At 30.7% G+C, this 23,116-nt stretch overlaps 1 protein-coding gene across 11 annotated transcripts in view; it reads right to left on the bottom strand.

Annotated features, from left to right (window-relative positions):
- Positions 1 to 23,116, bottom strand: part of LOC130673967 (bromodomain adjacent to zinc finger domain protein 2B-like) — a 174,700-nt gene that overhangs the window by 99,361 nt on the left and 52,223 nt on the right. For all 11 annotated transcript variants that reach the window (XM_057479193.1, XM_057479191.1, XM_057479189.1 and 8 more), the window contains one exon: positions 7,809 to 7,964. In XM_057479193.1, the coding sequence (XP_057335176.1) occupies positions 7,809 to 7,956 (148 nt within the window). In that variant the 5' untranslated portion in view covers positions 7,957 to 7,964. The remainder of the gene's footprint in view (positions 1 to 7,808; positions 7,965 to 23,116) is intronic.

The following is a 23,116-nucleotide window of genomic DNA, read 5'->3' as shown; positions in this document are numbered from 1 at the left end:
CCAAGAGAAGATCTTGGCAAGACTCGACAAGACGATATAATGAATTGACAAGAAGATCAAGACGAGAAGCAAAGTGTGAAGATCGAGACAAGATCGTTCCAATCTTGTCTTGTCTCGGCTCGAGTGCAGCCCTACTCATTATCGTAAGGAATTTAAAATTTGGGATATTTCAATAATTATTCATTTCAACGATTTGAAAATTAAATGAATTTCAGAACTTAAAAAACTGTTGATTGTGACCAAACATATTCAAATTTATCGTTCATTAAATATCGAACGACAAAAATTAGTTGGCACACAAGCGGACATGCATCTCAAATGGTCAGGATCAATACTTCAGACCTTAAAACCCCGACATCTGTTAAAAACTCGAGTTCTGAGCCAGACTAAAACTATACACTCTTTTTTTTTAAACGAATTTTTAATTTCCACGGAAGGAATTGAAAAATTCGGCCCTAATTTACTCCTAGAATCAAACAGTTAGTGTCGTAATTTATTCAAAATGATGCGTGTGCGGGCAAGCTTAACTTTTTTGTGAAATCGCAGTTAACTTGGTCACAATAGCTTTTATATAATAGACAATATAATTACATTTAAACAAAAAAGGTGAGTCATCAGTATACTGTCTGATAAGAGATAGAACAAAATGATTTCAAGCTAGGATGAAGTTGGCTGGGCTGGAGGCGAAGGCTAACCAGCCGAAATCTAAAATCATTTGATTTCGTATTGCACCCAATATTTTTTATGATAACCAATATTGGAACTAAGTTTCAGTGTTACACAGAGAAAAATTTATAGTAACCGTTTCTGGTACGTTTATGAAATATCATCCCATACCGTTGTGGTAATAATTACTTGGAATTATGGGATGTAGGCCCATACTTTCTGGGAAAAGTTTCTATCACTATGGAAACAATTCCCATCATTGTGGTAACAGTTTCCATATCGCATGGTAATAGAATTATTGTAATGATTACCATACTCATAGAAATAGTTCCCGTAAGCGAATAGGAACAAATCCTATAACCATATTGTAACGGCTCCTAAGTGCATATAGGAAATAAACCATATGTATTATAGGAACCATTGCCATAGTATATGTGAAATACTCCCATAATATTATGGTAATCATTTCCATAATGTATGGCAATTATTACCACAAGATTATGGTAATGGTTACCATACATTATATTAATAATTACCATATATTATGGTCATCATTCCCTTACATTATGGGAATGATTACCATACTATTACAGGAAGAATTACCATAGTGACACAGTAACGATTACCATAATTCCATAGGAACTATTTCGATATCATATAGGAATTATACCCAAATTTATAGGTATGATTACCATAATATGTATGAGTGCCGTTTCTATAATCGACATTTCAAAAAAACTAGTTACTATGTGTTATGGGAACCATTCCCATAATATATTATAAGTTTTACCATAAATTTCTCTCCGTGTAGACAGGGTTGCCAGATTGGACTACTTATTACGAATTGGGCGATTTTCTCTACATGGAAAGAAAATTATGGAAACTGTTCCCATAATTTTGTGAAATTTTTTCCTATACCATCATAGGAATTACAACCATAAATTATGGGAGCAGTTCCTATAATTATAGGAATGTTTCCCATAATTATAGTAATAGTTCCTATAATTATGGGAATGATACCCATAACGTTATGGGAATGGTTCCTCTAATTATAGAAATGGTTCCTATAATTTATAGGAATGCTTTCTATAATATTATGGGAATCATTCCCATAATATATGGGAACTATTCCTATAAATTGTAGAAACCATTCCCATAAATTATAGGGACCATTTCCATAACATTATAGGAACTATTTCTATACCATCATGGGAATGGTTCCCATACTATCATGAAAAAATTAATTTAAAGAAAAGTGTAGAAATCACTTCTATAATACACAGAAATATTATTAAATATAAAAACAAAAATTCAAACATTGAAAAAAATATTTGCATTTGACAAAAACATTAAAATTTTTAACAAAATTTTTTTCTTTTTAATAAATGTAGCGTCGAAGACACTTTATCTGAATCTATCCATATCATTATGGAAATTTCTACACTATTTTGCAAAAAAAAATTTTTATGATATTATGGGAACGGTCCCCATAACATTATAGGAATAGTTCCCATAATATTATTGGATTGGTTCCCATAATATTATAGGAATAGTTCCCATACCATTATGGAAATAGTTCCCATAATAGTATGGGAATGATTTCCACACCATTATGGGAATGGTTCCAATAATATTATAGGAATAGTTCCCATACCATTATGGAAATAGTTCCCATAATAGTATGGGAATGATTTCCACACCATTATGGGAATGGTTCCAATAATATTATAGGAATAGTTCCCATACCATTATGGAAATAGTTCCCATAATAGTATGGGAATGATTTCCACACCATTATGGGAATGGTTTTCATAATGTTATAGGGATTTTACCCATACTATTATAGGGATTGATCCCATAATATATGGGAAGCACCCCTATAATAGTATGGGTACAATTCCTATACCATTATGGGAACTATTCCCATAATGCATAGCAAAACTCCCCATAATTTCCTTTCCGTGTATGCATTCGTTACTAAGTTAAAGTTTGGGCTACAAGTCGCAATTTGGGCGATTTTTAATGTTTCAGAATTGGGAACAATCTTAATCATTATTTTTAATTTCCATTTGCCAATGATTCGAATCAAACTTCATTTCAATTCAGTATGTACATATAAAAACATTTTGTTTCCCAAGTAACACAAAGAAAACTTTAAGATGTCTTAAAGATGTATTTTAAAAGGATAAAACAAAATTTTTTTTCGTCTCAAAGTCAACTTTTTTGGTATAAATAAGACATGCAAATGTTAGTTTTGAGTAGTAATTTTATTTCTTATAAAAAATTATAAATTTAAACGCGCGTGATGATTTCATCATAACTGTTGAAAAAAGATTGTTATTATATTTTTCACAATCAGATAAAGAAATGTGTATATATTTGATGCTAATCAAAACATACGTAACGATATTCTGCTTTTCACACTAAAAAATAATTAATAATTTGCAAAAAAATTTTAATTAAGATTTTTTCATCAAATTTATCCTAAAAAAATCCTATAATTTTCCACAACATAAAAAATGATTGCAATAATACTTTTTAAAAAGTTATTTTTAATTTATGCGGTATATTATAGTGTACTTTTATTGGCTAATAGAAAATAAACTGTAAGCCAACAAAATAATTTTAAACTTGAAAATGATTGGGCGACTTGTTAAAATATTTTGCTACTTTTGATCATAGTTGGGGCGACTCGGACAAAAATTTTCTGGCAACCCTGCGTGTAGCCAGTTACAAATAAATTCATTTGAGGTTACTAATGGTATGGGGAACTACCAGCGTATTTAAAGTTAGTACTGTCACTTACGGATATAAATTAGTAAACTAGAGAAGCTGACAAAGGGAGTAAAGTAGGATATTCTAACCAGCGTGTGTAATTGCTCACCCGAGCCGAGGGCAAGGGTGGCAAATACACGAATTGAGATGTCTTATCTTTCTCCATAGTGTGCACTTTTTTTTCACTAGATCTGAAAGTTCAAATTTTGCTGTTGTTTGCGGAAATATTGGCTTAACTTTTTACCCGCTAAATGGAGCAGGAGTTTAAACTTTTGGTATAGATACGGCGAGAAACATTAAATTTGTCGTACTTTTAAAAGAATCAACTGGTTTTGAAATTACGGTATCAATCAAAAAGGTCTAACCCATGTAGATGGTTCTTTTAACATTTAGAACCGTTTGCCAAGCTTGGGGATGGAATGAATTTTGAGAACAATCGATTGATTGAACAGTTTCTAAGTTATTAAGCAAAAATTGCAAAATAAAACTACGTTGGCTGATTAATTTTGGACACTCAACAAATATAAGAAGTAATGAACCCTTTCGATATCCGCAAAATGCACTCTCTGGAAATGAATCAGTAAAATTTCCTGCGAATTAGTGAATACACAGTGTAAACCAGCTATAAGTATACCAACGCTTCAATAAGTGATGTACTAATGGCTGGAGGAATGGTGACTATCCACTAATTCACACACGGGAAAAAATGCTGGAGTAGAATTTACCACACCAAACTAGTAAAAATTTTACTACACTTTGTGGTCGCCGCAATGACAACTGTAGTAACATAAGCCACAGTGTGCGTGATATTTTACTACTATAGGAGTTCTGCTTACTACTGTAATGTGGTAAAACTTTGTAGTTTCCACAACTACTCAATGAAGTATAAAATACTTATTTTGTGGTTTTGGGAACCACACAATTTTATATGAATTGGTATCTGTTACTATTTTTGGAGTATACAATACCAGATTACTTGTACAATCTACTCCAATGTGTGGTAAAATGATCGAAAGAAGAAAATAACAGCGCCACCTACAACTTTTTTACTCCATTCTGTGGGTATCCTCAACTTGTGTCAGTGTATTTAATATTATAAATAATATTATAAAACATTATAAATAATAATATATATAATTAAAAATATTTATATGTATAATTAAAAATCGAGGCGTGCAATTATAATATATATAATTTGAAATAAATATATATATAAAAAATATAATACAAAAAAATTTGTTTTGTATTACCTGTCATTCTTCTTTTTGCTTACCTCACCTACAACTTCTTCTATTAAATTTTATTTCTATGCTCTTATCAGTGAATCGTGATTTTAATGCAATTTTTTAAATCATTGCTTATTGAGTATTTGTTATTTATTAGAATTATAACTTTTAAAACGATGTTCTTTATATTTTCTATTAATAAAAATTAATACTTAATTATTCTAAGTTTATGCTTATACGAGAATTTATAGATTACAAATATATTTTTATAATTATCCTTATCAGGTATTGATAAAATGTAGGCTTTTGAAATTTGAGTCCTTATTATTTTAAGTTATTCATTAATAAATTCATTTTTATATCATTTTAATTTGATATACTGTAAGTCCGAAGAATCTAAGATTAATTTTTATATTTTTATAACGTTTTCAATATCATAAAAACTAATGATCGTTAACTAACAGATATTTAATTAATACATTACGAATAAAATATATTCTACTATGTTGTGGAGTAAAATGAACCACAGTGGTTCTTTAATGCTAGTTCTTATTACTACTTACTGTAGTAAATGGTACTACAGGTTGTGTACCACAGTGTACTAGTAACTGTTACTAAACGTGTAGTTATCCTATATATTACTAGTAAGTGTAGTAAATGGAACTCCATTTGTAGTAAATTTAACTACACATTTTTTTCCGTGCAGTAAATTTCACTAATTTTTTTTTAGAGAGCATCTAGATCAATTTAGCCACTTGGAAATTGGGACATGAACTCACACACACACACACACACGCGCGCGCGCACACACATATGCACTCAGTAATCATCCGGACCCTAGTCTGACATGCTTCTAAAGGTCTTAGAACCTCAATATCCATAGAAAGTTCAAATTCCGACGATCTGACAAACTAAGAATTTATTTTTTGAATTAAGAAAATTTTGGTTTTCCTTCTAGATTGGAAAAAATATTCTTGAGCCAAGGTATCCTTTTTTTGTGTGATGTGTAACACCCCGAGAAAAAATAATCATATCTAACTATAGGTTATTGGATATAATCATATATAATTACATCCAAATTTAATTTACCTGAAGATCTGAACGTTTTTCGCAAGACGAAAATAAAAAAAAAGAAATGAAAAGTAACAAAACTACTGGATCTAGATTTCTGACAAAGTTCACATGTCAGCCAAAAATTGCAGGCCACCCCCACTACCCGTAAGTCACTTTTAGATTCAAATTAGATAAATTGTTTTCATTTTTGTTGCGTCAAAAGCGTTCCGATATTCAGATACATCAAATTTCTGTGAAATTATATATTATTACATCGAATCATGTCTAGTTATATATAATTATATATGACTGGATGTGACATTTGAAGCCAAAAGGAAATGATTATATGTATCTATCTATATATAACCACATACGTTCATATATCATTTTATCTGATTATGCATAACCATTTTGAATCATATATAATCATACATAACTATGCATGACAATATAACCCAATAAAAGTATCATTTCTACTAATATATAATTAGATATGATTATATGTAGTCGTATATATCTAATTATACATAGTTACAGTCGACTACCCGTCATGGGCCGGGTTTAGGGGACGTAGGGGAAATTTATCTTTGAATTTTAGTCTCCCCGCTGTCGTGCGTTTAATTTTGTTTTCGACTACCCGTTATAAGCATTTTATTGCTCATTATTTTAAACATATTTACGGTATATTACATACGCCACTGCCGATTTTCCTAGTGATTATAGTACTAAAATAAAAAAAAAGGATCCTTTTTCATTTGAAGGCTAATATCTCAGCAGCGAATTGTCGTATAAAAAAAAAAATGGCAAATTGTAGCTGACTGATTTTCCTAACTGAGTTGTAAATTGGTTTCTTTGAAAAAAAATTTTCCCGGCCCTGTAGACCCAAAAAACAAAACCCAAAAATTTTGAAAATTTTTATCTCGAGCTACAGTCGAAGCTCTCTAAAGTTGCCCTCCCTAAAGTTGCTAGCTCCCTAAAGTTGACAGGATATGCTCTCTAAAGTTGCTTGGATTTTCTCCCACTCTTCTTTTTACTACACGAATCAGAATTCAAGATTCTGGCGCGCGATTTAAACTTCTATAATTGATGGAATACATATTCTGTTATGCAAGATAGTTAACTTAGAAACACAATTTTTTTTATCATTAATAAAACTATCCGAGCAATTTATAATTAATGAACAAAAGTATTTTCGAGATGTAATAAATTTTATTAGTTTATTTTTAGTTTTATTTTCGTCATTGCAAATAATAGTCCAGTCAATTTTTCAAATTAGTGATTATTTTATAAACTCTAAGGATTTTTTATTTTATTTCTTTATTATTTATTTATTAATATTAGAATATTAAAAATAATTTAAAAATCACGATTTGAGGTTAGCCTCAACGCATATGTATTACACGGTTTGTTTTGATTTTGTGAATCGCATCGAAACGCGTATAGGAGAATCAATTATCCCAGCGAGAATGCAGAGTAGGGAGAAGGGGAAAAAGCAACTTTAGAGAATAGTCCTGTACGGAGAGAGCAACTTTAGGGAGCTTCGACTGTATTTCTTATGACTACGCAATAACCGTGGCTCACAAAATTTTTTGCGAAAAGATCTTTAAACTAGAGATTTCAAGCTTCAACTTGCTTTCTTTATTTTTTTGATACGACCATTTTCCACCCCTGATTAAAAACTCCGATTGAAACCGCTGATTTTCGATTGAATCCGATTGGTTCCGATTGAAATCCGATAGACTTTCAATCGGAATTAATTGGTTTCAATCGGAGTTTTTAATCAGGGACGAAAATACAGCCTTCCAAAAATCACTGAAAAATTTATAAAATTTTATTGTTCCGTTAATTTTTTGGATAAATGCATCTAACCGTTTAAATATGATATCTAATCAGATCCAACCATTTTTTTTTTTTTTTTTTCAGAATAATGCACGAATTCAGATTTTCTGTGATGCCCACGGTTCGAGAAGCCATCCTCATCTCGCCTAGAATAATTGTTTTATTCCTTTCCAATTTCCACACAACATAATGTAATAATGCACCTGAAATTTACTAGATTTTGATTTTACATTAAAAAAAAACACTTACCGCCAAAGAGGGCGCTGGGATCTAGAAGCGGATTTGCTTGGTCTGCATGTAGTTTGTCAGAAACGGAAGTGTTCCCCGCTCCCGTCGTAGCAGTCGCTGTAGTATCACCACCTCCACCTCCGCCCGACGCAGAGTTCTCCTTCTCCATCCCAATTTCTGTAAAAAATTCAACAATTCATGTTATAAAAATTTCTTTTAAACTTCATATTAAAATTAATTTATTTTCATTACGATCCCATACAGGAGCTGCCAGAGTTAAACAACGGGCCCCTACTTGGCCCAGCACTGGGGAACCTAGCTTTGGCACACCTATATTGGCCCAGGCTTGGGCCAAGACTGGGTACCTCGCATTGGCTATCCAATGGCAAGCCAGACTTGGGCCAAGGTAGGATTACCCAAGTTTGGATATATCTATGGTTTATATAAGCAGATCATATAAATGTACCAGTTCAACGTTAGTAGGTTCGTCCAGTAGCTACCGTTCGGACCCAGTAATCAGAAGGACGGCAGTTCGCGCCTAGAGTTCAGCAGAATTTCCACCGAGTTTTTTTCACATCATTTACCTCCCTTAGATAATTAAAACGTTAATGATCATGAATTCTACGAGGTTAATAATAATAAATTTTTTTAAATTAAATTTATTCGTTTCCTGGAAGCCTGGGCTAGGTCTGACAACCAAGCATGGGCCAGGTCTGGTAACCAAGCATGGGCCAGGTCTGGCAACCAGGCTTGGCCCGAGATTATCATTCCAGGCTTCTACCAAGGCTGGGCCAAGACTGGCTTACAAGCCTGGCCCAAGGTTCTACAAAGTTGGGCCAAGCCTGGGCCCGTGGTACTTTCCTCTCTGGGATTTTTAAAAGAATCCATCCATTTATCATTAAAAAACTTGACCAATTGAAATTTTCAGTTGACAAATATATTAAATATATCATAAGGTTGAATATTAGATGTTTATTGACACATGTGGTTAATTTGTGTTTCAGTGAAAAGATTGAATTTCTACATCAACTCAATTATCTGACTGTTTATTCATTTGTTTGAACAAATTTAATATCATAATTATCGAATAAAGTTAAATAAACCTCTTTGCTATACTCAAAAAGAATACGCCGTAAGCTTTTGTACAAAAAAAATCATCGGATGCAAGTAAAAAATGTTTTCATGAATTTCAAATAAATTAGTATTTGTCTCATATGCATCCCATGTATCCAGTAACTTGAGGTTTATTATTATTTAATAAATGCTTTTATTGACTTGGCAGACAAAATCAATAAACATAAATATTTACATACGAAAATTAATATGAGAAAAGTACTAGTTTGTATTTGTGAACGTAACGCCAACGAATATTACTAATTTAAATAACAGTTAATATTTTATGGTTGTATCTATTACAGCAGTTATTGTATAGAAAAAATCTTCGAGTACATTAAATTCACAGAAGTTTTTGGCGATATTATCTGACGATTAAAAAACTCGAATCAAAATTAAAAAAGTAGTTTGAGCCTCAAAAGCCTCAATGCTTCTGATGTTCGACTAGTCGCTGAATATATTAAAATGAATCAGTGAAATTTCACTTTTTGAAATGATGTTTTATTTCAACCCTCTAAGACCTATCATACTTTTACAAGAATAGCTGCGTTCCAAGTAGATAAAGATATTTCCAGCGGAACGTGAGCGTTCTAGAAGCAAAGCTGTAGCGGTCATGCTTTATCCCATGCAGGAGCCGCTAGAGTTGAACGACAGGGCCCTACTTGGCCCAGCACTGGCGAACCTAGCTTTGGAACATCTATATTAGCCCATGCTTGGCTCAAGATTGGTTACTCAGTCCTGGCCGTTACGATGATTACCCGGGCTTGGGCCAAGACTGGGTAATCTAGCCTTGGCCATTCAATGGCAACCCAGACTTGGGCCTAGACGGGGTAACCTAGCCTGGGCCATCCAATGGCAAGTCAGACTTGGGCCAAGACTGGGTAACCTAGCCTTGGCCATTCAATGGCAACCCAGGCTTGGGCCAAGACTGGGTGCCCCTGCCTTGGCCGTCCAATGGCAACCCAGACTTGGGTCAAGGTAGAATTACCCAAGTTTGTCTATACTTATGGTCTAATAAGTAGATCATATAAATGTATCAGTTCAACATTAGTAGGTTCGTCCAGTAGCTACCGTTTGGACCCAGCAATTAGAAGGACAGCAGTTCGCGCCCGGAGTCCAGCAGAATTTTCACAGAGTTTTTTTCATATCATTTACCTCCTTCAGATAGTTTGAACGTTAATGATCATAAATTCTACGAGGTTAATATACTGTTAGAAGTATTTATTTGAGCCAAATAAATATTTGTTAATAGTTAATAAATGATTTATTAAATGAGATTTATTTGGGCCAAATAAGCCATTTCTTAATAGTTAATAAATGGCTTATTTGAATAGAAAGAAATGACACGTGATGTTAATTAAGTAAGGTTATGACAGATATTTTATAGGACTGTTTAATTTTATTTTTTTAAAGAAAATAATACACACAATTAATGTTAATTGAAGATAAAAATTATTATACAAAAGATATAAAAAAAATGAAATTTTATAATAAATTTTTACTAACAATCACACTCATTCCATTCAAAGTTATAACCTGAACTTCATGTGTCATTTCTTTCTATTCAAATAAGCCATTTATTAACTATTAAGAAATGGCTTATTTGGCTCAAATAAATCTCATTTAATAAATCATTTATTAACTATTAATAAATCTTATTTGGCTCAAATAAATACTTCTAACAGTGTAATAATAAAATTTTTTTTTAATTAAATTTATTCGTTTCCTCGAAGCATGGCTAAGGCCTGGCAAAAAAGTCAGGGCCAGGACTGGCAACAAGGCCTGGCCCAATGTTATTATTCCAGAGTCCTACCAAGGCTGGGCCAAGGCTGGCTTACAAGCTTGGGCCAAGCCTGGGCCCGTCGGACTTTCCTCTCTGGGATGTTTGTTAGGTCTCGGTTTCGAATCCCGGTGCCAGCAGATTATTATTCAGCAGTATTTTTCAAATTCTTCGGTAGTTTCTATTTTCTAGTACATTACTTTTATTATTGTTCACATTATTAAGATGGATCAGTCTAAAGACCTGCAAATCAGTGAATATTCACTGCGAATCAGTCTCAAGTATATCACTGATTTAATTAGTGATATACTTGGGATTATTTGTGCAGTGAATATTCACTGATCAGAGTACTATTCACTGATTCATTTTAAGAGAGCACGAAAAACAATTAATTATTTAATAATATACTAATGTTAAAGATTCTGAATATTCGATTCGAACCTACTTGCATGTCCTCATTATTATTAGTAGCTTAGACGTCATCGTTATTGACCCTTTGGCCCTTTTTCCTTTACCTATCGTACGCAATCTGATAAAAATCTAAATTTAAATCTAAGTACAGATTACCGTATTCTAGAATGACAATTTCAACCTCTTTGCCGTGTAGGATTTAGAGGCTTAGACTACTTTTTTAATTCTGATTCGGGAAGAGCGATTGACTATTGGAATCTCTTGAATATTTCTTTTGCAGCACTGGAACTTTGATCCGATGAAAAATTGAATTTTCAGGTTCGTCTCGTGACTTGTTTAGCTTTTAGCCAGTACACAAAGTATATTGTACACTTAGGATGGAAATTAGAATATTTCAGTCGTATGTTTGATTGCTCATCTGAGATAAACATACAATTTTTCACTATAACTGCACGAAAAGTTCGCATTCTTGCTCTATTTTGTGGAAAGAATATTACTTTTCTTACACGGAAAGAAAATTATGGGAAGTTTTGCTATGCATTATGGGAATGGTTCCCATAATGGTATGGGAATAGTACCTATACTACTATATGAATGGTTCCCATATATTATGGGAACCATCCCCATAATAGTATGGGAACTATTCCCATAATATTATGGGAATGATTCCCATAATGGTATACGAACCATTCCAATTGCATTATGGGAATCATTCCCATAATATTATGGGAATAGTTCCCATACTATTATAGGAACCATTCCCATAATATTATGGGAATAGTTCCTATAATTTATGGAAATGGTTCCAATAAATTATAGGAACCATTCCCATAAATTATAGGAATGATTCCCATAATATTATAGAAAGTATTCCTATAAATTATAGGAACCATTTCCATAATTTATGGTCGTAATTCCTATGATGGTATAGGAAAAAATTTCACAAAATTATGGGAACCGCTGCCATAATTTTCTTTCCGTGTACTTCCTCTCCTAGTTGTGAAATATACCAATTTTCCAAACAAGAAAGTATTATTTTTGTTCTGCAAAACAGTAGAAATTCGTATTTTTAACTATATTGTGGAAAGTTTGAATTCCTTTCTTTTGTAGAGAGAAGACGTTGGCACTATTCGGCTATGAGAGAACAGATGAATGAAAGATGAGTATGCGTCGATCTACCCTCTAATAATGAAAAAAATTCGAACTCTGAAAAGTGCTGCTTGCTTTCTTCTAAGCAGGCAACAGAATTCAAACTTTCAGTGCAGGTATGTCGGAAATATTTATTTTGAAGCTACGAGACAGATCAATTTCAAAATCTAATCAGCTTCAGAGCATAATCCGTGTCGATTGACAGAAGATTTGACTAAATGAGTAAATCTGTTTGACTGATGTCAATAATGATTTTATGAAATAACTCAAATTTATTATCCTAGATATACAATTTTAATATGAAAAAAGATACTTTTGAGTTCAAGAAGCTTAAGAGCATCAGTGTATAAATATTTCTTTTGAGCTCAAAAACGTGTATGCACTAATAATTTTAAGTTCATTGAGCTTGAAGATAGCGGAAAGGTTTTCTGCTGGTTTACGGAGTAGATTGTTTCCGATTTTTGTTTACAACTTCAGAGGAATGACACCACTTAAGGGAATTACATACACCTTAAGAACTCACTTTTTTATAAATAGTTGATGAATTATTGATCGGTAATATATGTCAATGAATTATAATGATTACTTGGGAATAAACTAGGAGTATAGAAATAATTCATATTTATACGAATTATTCGTGTCGATTTAAAATTCGAAGTATTCGTATGCTTTCGATTTATTCGAAAAATTTGAATTATTTGTCAGTTTTGAAAATATATAATTATTATTATAAGTTTTTTATAATTTTAGAAGCTACACGGAAAGAAAATTATGGCCGCGGTTCCCATAATTTTGTGAAATTTTTTCCTATACCATCATAGGAATTACGACCATAAATTATGGGAGCGGTTCCTATAATTATAGGAATGTTTCCCATAATTATAGGAATAGTTCCTATAATTATGGGAATGATACCCATAACACTATAGGAATGATTCCTATAATTAGAGGAATAGTTCCTATAATTTATAGGAATGCTTTCTATAATATTATGGGAATCATTCCCATAATTTATGGGAATGGTTCCTAAAATTTATAGGAACCATTCCCATAAATTATAGGAACCATTCCCATAATATTATGGAAATGGTTCCTATAATAGTATGGGAATTATTCCCATAATATTATGGGAATGATTCCCATAATGCAATTGGAATGATTCCCATAATGCAATTGGAATGGTTCGTATACCATTATGGGAATCATTCCCATAATATTATGGGAATAGTTCCCATACTATTATAGGAACCATTCCTATAATATTATGGGAATGGTTCCCATATTATCATGAAAAAATTAATTTAAAGAAGTGTGGTAATCACTTCTACAATACACAGAAATATTATTAAACATAAAAACAAAAATTCAAACATTGAAAAAAAAAAATCGTATTTGGCAAAAAAACATTAAAATTTTTAACACGAATTTTTTGTCAGCACAAAACATTCAAGAAAATTCAAATTTTGGGAAATTTCTACACTATTGTGCAAAAAAAAAAATTTATGATATTATAGGGATGGTTCCCATAACATTATGGGAATAGTTCCCATAATATTATAGGAATAGTTCCTATACCAATATGGGAACCATTCCCATAATGCATAGCAAAACTTCCCATAATTTTCTTTCCGTGTATAGATAAAAAATTTATTTGAAGTTCGAACCGAACGCTCGAATAATGCGAATCATTAAAATAATTCGAAAAGTTGAATTAGTCGAATCGAGCTTCCAACGACAAATTACTACGGTAGCGAATAAAATTTCGAGTAGATTTGCGGCGAAGCTGTGCGCGTCCTTACGGCGCAGGTTTTTATTTGTTTCATGCAACATATATACATATGGGTCAATAAGATCAATCTTTTAGTCTTGAAGAAATTATAAAAATGTACATGCTTCGATGCATTTAATAATTGAACTAATTATCTAGGCGTTGCGTTAAAATAATTAGAACGATTGCACTTATCGTGTAAATATTAAAACTTATAATTAAAATAATAAATATTTATGTTTATCTATAGTTGGGAAAATATTTAATTGTTATAAGTGATGAAAAAGACTTCAATTGAGATATTATCCCTTTGAATTAATTAATAAAAAAAACATTATACTCATAAAGTTCAAGTGCTTAATGGTAATATATTCAGCCTGAATATAAAATTAATTGTTATGATAAAATGTATGTATAGTATTTAAAAACTAATAAATGTTTTTTATGCTTTATTTACATTACTTATTACAAATACTCTTGATAAAAATGGAAATTAATTATTATTTATTCATTATTGTCAAGTATCCATTGATAATTACAGTTCAATTACTTATGATCGTAATGTATTCTAATTAAGAAAAAAAATCAGTTTTTATGAATCATTTATTGGTCTAAATTCTTAGTAAATTATGTTTAATTATGTACTTAAATTATAAATATGGTGCACTTATAATTTTACCTTTCGTCTATCTTTATAGATAATTCATTACAAAGAGGAACAAGGAGTGAGATTTGAGATGTACTTTATGTATTTATACTTTTTAATTCACTTTAGTAAAAAAAATCTATAGGGATAACGTTTTTTTGTTGAAATTAATAATACACGGAAAGAAAATTACAGCAGCGGTTCCCATAATTTTGTGAAATTTTTTCCTATACCATCATAGGAATTACGACCATAAATTATGGGAGCGGTTCCTATAATTATAGGAATGGTTCCTATAATTTATAGGAATACTTTCTATAATATTATGGGAATCATTCCTATAATTTATTGGAATGGTTCCTATAATTTATAGGAAACATTCCCATAAATTATAGGAACCATTCCCATAATATTATGGGAATGGTTCCTATAATAGTATGGGAACTATTCCCATAATATTATGGGAATGATTCCCATTATGCTATTGAAATGGTTCGTATACCATTATGGGAATCATTCCCATAATATTATGGGAATAGTTCCCATACTATTATAGGAACCATTCCTATGATATTATGGGAATGGTTCCTATATTATCATGAAAAAATTAATTTAAAGAAGTGTAATAATCACTTCTACAATACACAGAAATATTATTAAACATAAAAACAAAAATTCAAACATTGAAAAAAAAAAAATCGTATTTGGCAAAAAAACATTAAAATTTTTAACAAGAATTTTTTGTCAGCACAAAACATTCAAGAAAATTCAAATTTTGGGAAATTTCTACACTATTGTGCAAAAAAAAATTTTATGATATTATAGGGATGGTTCCCATAACATTATGGGAATAATTCCCATAATATTATAGGAATAGTTCCTATCCCAATATGGGAACCATTCTCATAATAGTATGGGAATGATTCCCATACCATTATGGGAATGGATCCCATAATGATATGGGAATGGTTCCCATAATGGTATGGGAACCATTCCCATATCATTATGGGAACCATTCCCATAATGGTATGGGAACTATTCTCATACTATTATGGGGATGGTTCCCATAATATATGGGAACCATCCCTATAGTAGTATAGGTACTATTCCCATACCATTATGGGAACCATTCCCATAATGCATAGCAAAACTTCCCATAATTTTCTTTCCGTGTAGTTATTTATTGTGATTAATAAAAATAGTATATTACACACCAAGAAAGGAAAGTAGAACATTCTACCTCACGTGTCTAATTGCCCACCCGAGTTTAAGACGAGAAAGAAAATCGTTCTTTTCTTTTATGAGGAAACAAATGATAAAAACTAGCGCATGCGCTATTCTTCCTACGAACAGAGGTAAAAATTTAAACTTTCAGGTACAGATCTGATAAAAAATCCAGGAAGGAAGATAGGACGGTTCAATCCACATGTTTAGTACCCTCGACTTCGGCTCTGGGTAGGCAATTACACGCGTGGGTTGGAACGGCTTACTTTCCTCTCTTGGTGTGTAATATTCTATTTAATAGTATATTACACTTGTAGGGCAGTAAAGTAAGAAATGTCTCAGATCACATGTAATTGTTGGCCGAGGCGAAGCCGAGTTTTTTTCTTTTTACAAATTTTTTGGAGAGGGGGGGGGGTCCGTACTACACCAGTTTTCCTATTAGGTATTTAATTTTTCTCTTTCAGATTAAAAATAGCTCATTATTACAAGTCCAAGAAATTATAAAACATAATTTTTCATCGAGTATTTATTTTCAGTCAAGAATCAAATTATTCTATCGTGTCCGTAGCTGCTCGTGTAAAAATATTTAAAAGACAACTCAATATTTATTTATTAAATGAACATTAATTTGTTTCCTTCAATAATCAATTGATCGTGACCCTATGGATAAGTTAGCAGTTCAAAAACATCGAGTACAAATCATCTAAGTCAGGGCGGTGGTTAGTAGTCCGGTCTAGTAGTACGATGGACCTGGGTTCGAGCCCCACAACAATCAAGGATTTTTAAATGATAAAAACATTATAATTTATACTAATTTGTTTCTAATTAACTGAAATAGTAAAGCAACGGAATTATTTTTAAAATTTTTCTATTTTTAAATTTTTAATATTATTTTAAATAATGCCTTAGTTGAGGTTTGGTAATTTTTTTCCCAATGCTTGGTCCAGGCTTGGTTGTCAAGATTGGTCCAGAATTGGCTGCTAGGCTTGGCCCGAGGCCATTATCTCATAATTTAACCAGGCCTGCGCCAAGTTTGGTTGCCATGCTAGGCCTAAGCCTCGCGAGGCTTGGCCCAACCTTGGACCAAGCCTGGGCCTGTTTTTTTTTCCTACCTAGGATATGATGACTTAGTATTATTGCTGTGTGTTTATGTGGATGATGAAGTTAAAAATAATGTACCCCAGTTATTGTAATTTAACTGTTTCTAATTACCATAAATTTTTAGTAATGTTGTTTTACACTCGGGGCGTCTTTGTACGTAATTATCTATCATTGACATTTGGGGAATAGTCATAGAATTTGGTTTTGTATTTATTTCATAACTAATTGGAGGTTAATAATGTTTAATTTGAATGTAATTTTATTATGGAGCTCTGAAAAAGTCAACTATTTGACAAAACGTTGACAATTAACTTAAATATTTCACAAGAATTTGGTTCTCATTTCCCGCTAACATAATTATTATACTATTTAAATATTTATAGTAGACAGGTGAATGACTCTCAAGAACATTTTACTGAGGTTCATTACTTTTTTGGGTTCAGTAGTTGACTTCCCTTGCGACTAAAAATACTATGGACCGTTGTAAAATTTAGTATTGAACAAATATCGAACAAATCATTAATGATGTGAAATAATGAAAAGTTGTAGAGGTGAAACGTAAAAAAGAATAGAAAATACTCACAGGGTGTACTAATACAATCAATAATACTAAGTTATTGAATGAATAACATAATGAATAGGAATAGAATAATAACGTCGGGTAACAAAAAAAGGCCATTCGGCATCCGAAATGGAAGTAGATTTCTGACGATAATTGTTCCACTTTTAATAAGTATATATATACAGTGTAACCTTGATATAACGAAACTAAAGGGAAATAGAAATTATTCGTTATATCGAGTTATTCGTAATAGTAAGGTTTGTTATATAGAGGTTATATTAAACTCAATTCGTTAGAACAAGGTAAACAAATTTCCACTAATAAATAACAACTCATTTAAATCAAAACACAGAATTATTTATTTGTAAACATTTAAATCAGTTTCTGGTCAAAATAAAAGTCGTTATCAATATATAAGCATAGAATATAAACATAGAATGTAAGCGTAGGAAATTAACAACATGATTAAAGAAATAATGATAGCTTAATCTTCATTTTTCGTTTCTTTACTTGAAAAAAAGTTATAAATTGTTGTCTGCTTGCCAATGTTAGTTATCATATCATTTTCCGTTTTTCTGCAACACTCAAAGAACACCTTTCCCATTTTTCAGCCATTGCTACGTTAAAACTACTAACATTAACAAACAGCAGTGTTTACATTAAATTTCATCAAACAGCAATGACTGTCTTATGAAGAATTAAACGTATCACCACTCGTTAAGACATTAGTCATTGTGGAATTAAGTGGGGATAATTTGTAAGATACCTTACGTAGAGGTTATAGGCTGGAAAATTCGTTATATAAAGGTCAATAGTAGTTTCTATCTATATTCTGCAACGATTGAACTTTCGTTATAGTGAGGTTGTTTAAAAAATATATTCGTAATGTAAAGGTATATTTTGCATAGGTCCTTATGGGCAGTTCTGGAGGATTTTGAAAAATTCGTTAAATCGAGGAATTCGTTATATTGAGGCTCGTTATATTAAGGTTACGCTGTATATATATATATATATATATATATATATATATATATATATATATATATATATATATATAATTTAATAATCACCCATCAAAAATTTTCAAAGATATAAACAATGGCATTATCACCATAACACATGAGTCAATTATGTGACTTTGAACCCTTATTAAAAGTGGAACAATTATCGTAAAACACAAAATAAAAAAAGGAAAATATAGCTTTTTCTATCGGCTATCAAGTTCATTTTACATAAAAAGGATAGATTTACCCGTTAAAAAGTTATTTACGAAAAAAACCAAAAAAGTTTTTCGTTATTTTTGGAATTTCAAATGTCCACCATTTCTAATTTAGTTGACCGATTTTGCTCATCTTCAAACTTGAACGTGATAATCGTTCATAGAATAAGTGTGCCAAGTTTCATTAAGATCCGTTAAAAATTGTGGTCACTATCGTCGCAACATGACGCGTTATATTACATATATAAACTTTTGAACCAATGGTATTTTTGGAACCGACTCGATGAATTATGATAGATTATGGCAAAATTCTTTGAAAATTCCACCATGAGGACAAATGCAAAAGATAGATTTCTATGAAATCTAGTAAAAAATTGAAATATTGGTTCCAGCGGAAAGTTGGAAGAGATTAAATTTTGATATATTAATTATAATAAGGAATAAAAAGTATTAGAATTTAGTTTTCATTGCTGAAAATTTAGTAAAAAAAACACTATACTAATTTGATGACACAACACAGATTGATTTAGCGAGAAAAAAGAATACCCTATTGTTAAAAATAGATTTGCAATAACTTTTTAACGCCCACATATAACATAAATCTAGAGCCAAATTGTTTTTCCTATTGAGCATGCGAACATCGAGTTGCAAGCGGAACATAATCAAACCCAAACTTGGGCGCCAGGAGGATCTGAATAAATTCCAAACAGGAGGTTCACAGTTACTGGCGCAGATGCGATTGAACAGCTGATCGACTGTTAAACAACTTCGACATTGCATTGAACGAAAAACTATATTTATGATTTAATCCAATTCGAAGTCGTACAAAAATGTATAATAATGCCGGGAATTCTTTTCAATAAATTCATTCAAATCCGCACTGAAATTTTGATAGGGCAGTTATTTGGTAAATGTGGAAAGTTGGGCTAATATGTTGTTTTATGTTTAAAAAATAGACGATTATCTCGAATTGAACATGATTTATTATTAAATATATTGAAATTAAGGTAAAAGATGAAATTACTGACAAAGTGACAGCTACTGAAGTTTTAATATTATTAACAACTGGTATGAAATATTACGTGATTCTTTTAGTCTTGGCTCCAAAGGCCCGCTCATAAAATACGTCACGCAAAATTTTACTTTTTTAGACGCTCCCCCCTCCCTCGTCGTCACGCTATGTCACATTTTCTGCGACCTTCCCCCCTATTAATATTGCATCACAAATGATAGACCCTTCCCCCGTAAATGATATATATCTATTAACGGTACACAAATTTCTATAATTAAAAAAAATTTATTATTTGCAATAATAAAACACTAATAAAATTTCTTTGCTATTTGATACACAAAAGAACCGAACATAAGTAAATATAACAAATTATGACGGCAATATATACGCAGAAATATTAACAAACTTACAAATATGAAACGAATGACTTCCTACCGCTACACAAAAATAAAATTCAAAAAAACTGATAGAAAAATTTGCAAAATCATTTGATGAGCCGCGAACGTCACGTTTCCTTTGACACCCCGAACCCCTTTGTCACAGTAGGGACGGGTAATAGAAATCGATTAATCGAACTATTGATAGTTTTTACAAACAATCGACTTCTGTCTAAGCGATATTTTGTGCATTCGATTTTAAAATTTTTTTTTTCAAAAATATCGAAATTTGACAGGGAAAAAAAGTTGATAAATTTTATTCGACTATGAATTTAAGTACAAGTAAATCACATGATTTAAAAAAAATGATCAATTATGATGAAACGAGCTTATAATTTCATAATTAATTATTTTTATTTCTATGTTTTACATTTGATTAATACACTGATAGAAAATTTATATTGACTCAAGAAATATTTTCTTGAGCCAAGAATTTATTTCTGAAGAAAACCAATTGTCTTGCTTCAAGAAATTCTTGTCTTGATTTAGATTTTCTTGGCTCTATAGATTTTGTATCTTCGATGGATAACTCTCGTGCCTTGATCCGAAACTATATTATCTTCAATCGATACGATCGAATTCTTCAAGCAAGACCACTTGTCTTCAACTAAAAATGTCGTATTATTATTTTAAGAACTTTAAATTTTTGGTTCAAGTAATAATTCCTTGATAGAAGATGTTTTTAAAGTAATGAAAAAAAAAATTTTTTTTGAAATAAATTTCTACTTTAACATATCTGAAGTAAATGAATGTAGTCCTAAAAAATCACTTTAAAACTTTTTATTTTTAAAATAAAAAAAAAAGTTTTTTTTCAAGCTGAGTAAATTGATATCTTGATTTAAAAACCGCGCCATTCTCGAAACGAGTCGGTAATGTCTTAAACCTAGATTTTGCCAATCTTAATCCAAGAGCAAGAAATTCTTGAACGAAATATGTCAGAATTTTGTTTCAAAACAAAAAAGGCTTCATCGAAAAATAAAATTCTCAAACAAAGAATTTTTTTTCTCTATCCGAGAATTTCAATTTTTTGGTTCAAGGACTTATTTCTTAAATTAAAACAATTAAAAATTTTAAAACAAGAACCACATTTTGAAGAAAAAATTTTTCTTGAATCAAGATACTTTTTCTGTCAGTGTACTGCTTTACAACTTGTTGATCAATAAATATTGATTTTAAAAATAGTTTAATTATTTAACGTATTCGTCTGTAATTTGGTGATATAAATGTGAATAAATTAATCTTTTGCTAAATAAATTTCTCGACGTTGATAAAAAAAAATATTTGATTAGTTTTTCGTCGATTTTCATTGTGCTTTGGAATTCAAATTTTTCTCGAGAATTATATTGTCTCGTAATTTCTCTACTGAGAATATTTATCCGTTCCAGAAAAATGAATTGACCCGTACATGCACAAACCCAACCTGAGGAACTGATGTCGGCAAAGCATATTTTAATACACTGATAGAAGGATTTGTTTAGGAGTAATAAATTGATTTATTAAATTTTTCTCAATTGACTTTTTTGGATTTAACAAATATTTAGTAATTATTAACAATATTTATTACAATGAAATAAGTAACTTCTTTATTATTAAGAAATATTTTTTATGCTAACAAAGCCTTATTAACATAAAAGAAATATTTGTTAGCACCAAACAAGATTTGTTAATATTTAATAAATATTTCTGAGGAGAATTTGTCGGTAGAGGGCTACACACGAGCCTGTAGTGGTGTACACGTATTAACTTAACCATTAAAAACACATGTACTATCAAACGGATTTTATGTTATTTCTCAGCGTAGTTTAATATAAAAAATATTAATTTGTTTATTCTAGTTATAGTGTTAATTACTATGAAATTGTATTTTGAAATTGAAAGAATAGAAAATTTTATACGATGGTTGTTTTGGTTATTTTTGTTTATAAATATAAATGTTAATGAATGTGTGTAGCTGCATGCAAAAACATATATACATATATATATTCTTGAACTGTGTGATTTTATGAATTAAATTTTAATAAATGAGTTAATAGATAATTTCTTAAATATAAAAAAAAATTTGTTCAAATAATAAAAAATATATTAAATATAAAATATTCATTTATTAATCATTAAAAAGTGATTCATTAAATGTTAAAAAGTGATTTATTAAATATTAATAAATCATTTTTTAAATGGAAAGAAATCGTTTATTAAATATTAACAAATCGTTTATTAGATGCTAAGAAATATTTATTAAATACAAAAAAATGATGTTTAAGAAATGATTTGTTAAATATTAATAAATATTTCTTAAATAAGGCACCGTTAAGAAATCATTTGTTAAATATTAACAAATCTTGTTTAATACTAAGAAATCCTTCTATCAGTGTAATATTTAGAGAATTCTATTCATATAGATGACCAGAGAACAGAAAAGAAAATTAATTCATACCTCCTTCGGAAGGTGATTGTTTTAACTTTTGTTATACTATTAGAAAAATTAATTAAGACATATTTGAAATTTTCGCGCCATTATTCACAATCGATGTTTCGATAGTTTTATCCTAAAAAAATTAGACTACCGATTATTATTTAAAATAAATATCAGTAGCAGAATATCGATATTTTTGTTACTTTCGCCCATCCCTATGTCACAGTAATCGACCACCCTCCCCCCATAAGTGCGAACGTATTTTATGAAAGGCCCCTAATAAAAACCTTGTTTACTGTAAACAAATAGTTCAATGTTAAATAATAATTGTTATCACTATTGATAATCTCAAAACAATACGGAAATCACATTTATTGAATAGACTCAGAAAAAAACCGATAGTCGTTTTAACTAAAAAGACCAACTATTAAAAATTAGTTATTGGTACTAATGCGTTAGTATAGCTAACTATTCAGTAGTTGCTCAAACTAATC

Source organism: Microplitis mediator, chromosome 8 (assembly GCF_029852145.1).
Source record: "Microplitis mediator isolate UGA2020A chromosome 8, iyMicMedi2.1, whole genome shotgun sequence".
NCBI classification, from domain to species: domain Eukaryota; kingdom Metazoa; phylum Arthropoda; class Insecta; order Hymenoptera; family Braconidae; genus Microplitis; species Microplitis mediator.
Note: the sequence above shows the minus strand (reverse complement) of the source record. Positions and strands in the feature narration are given on the sequence as shown.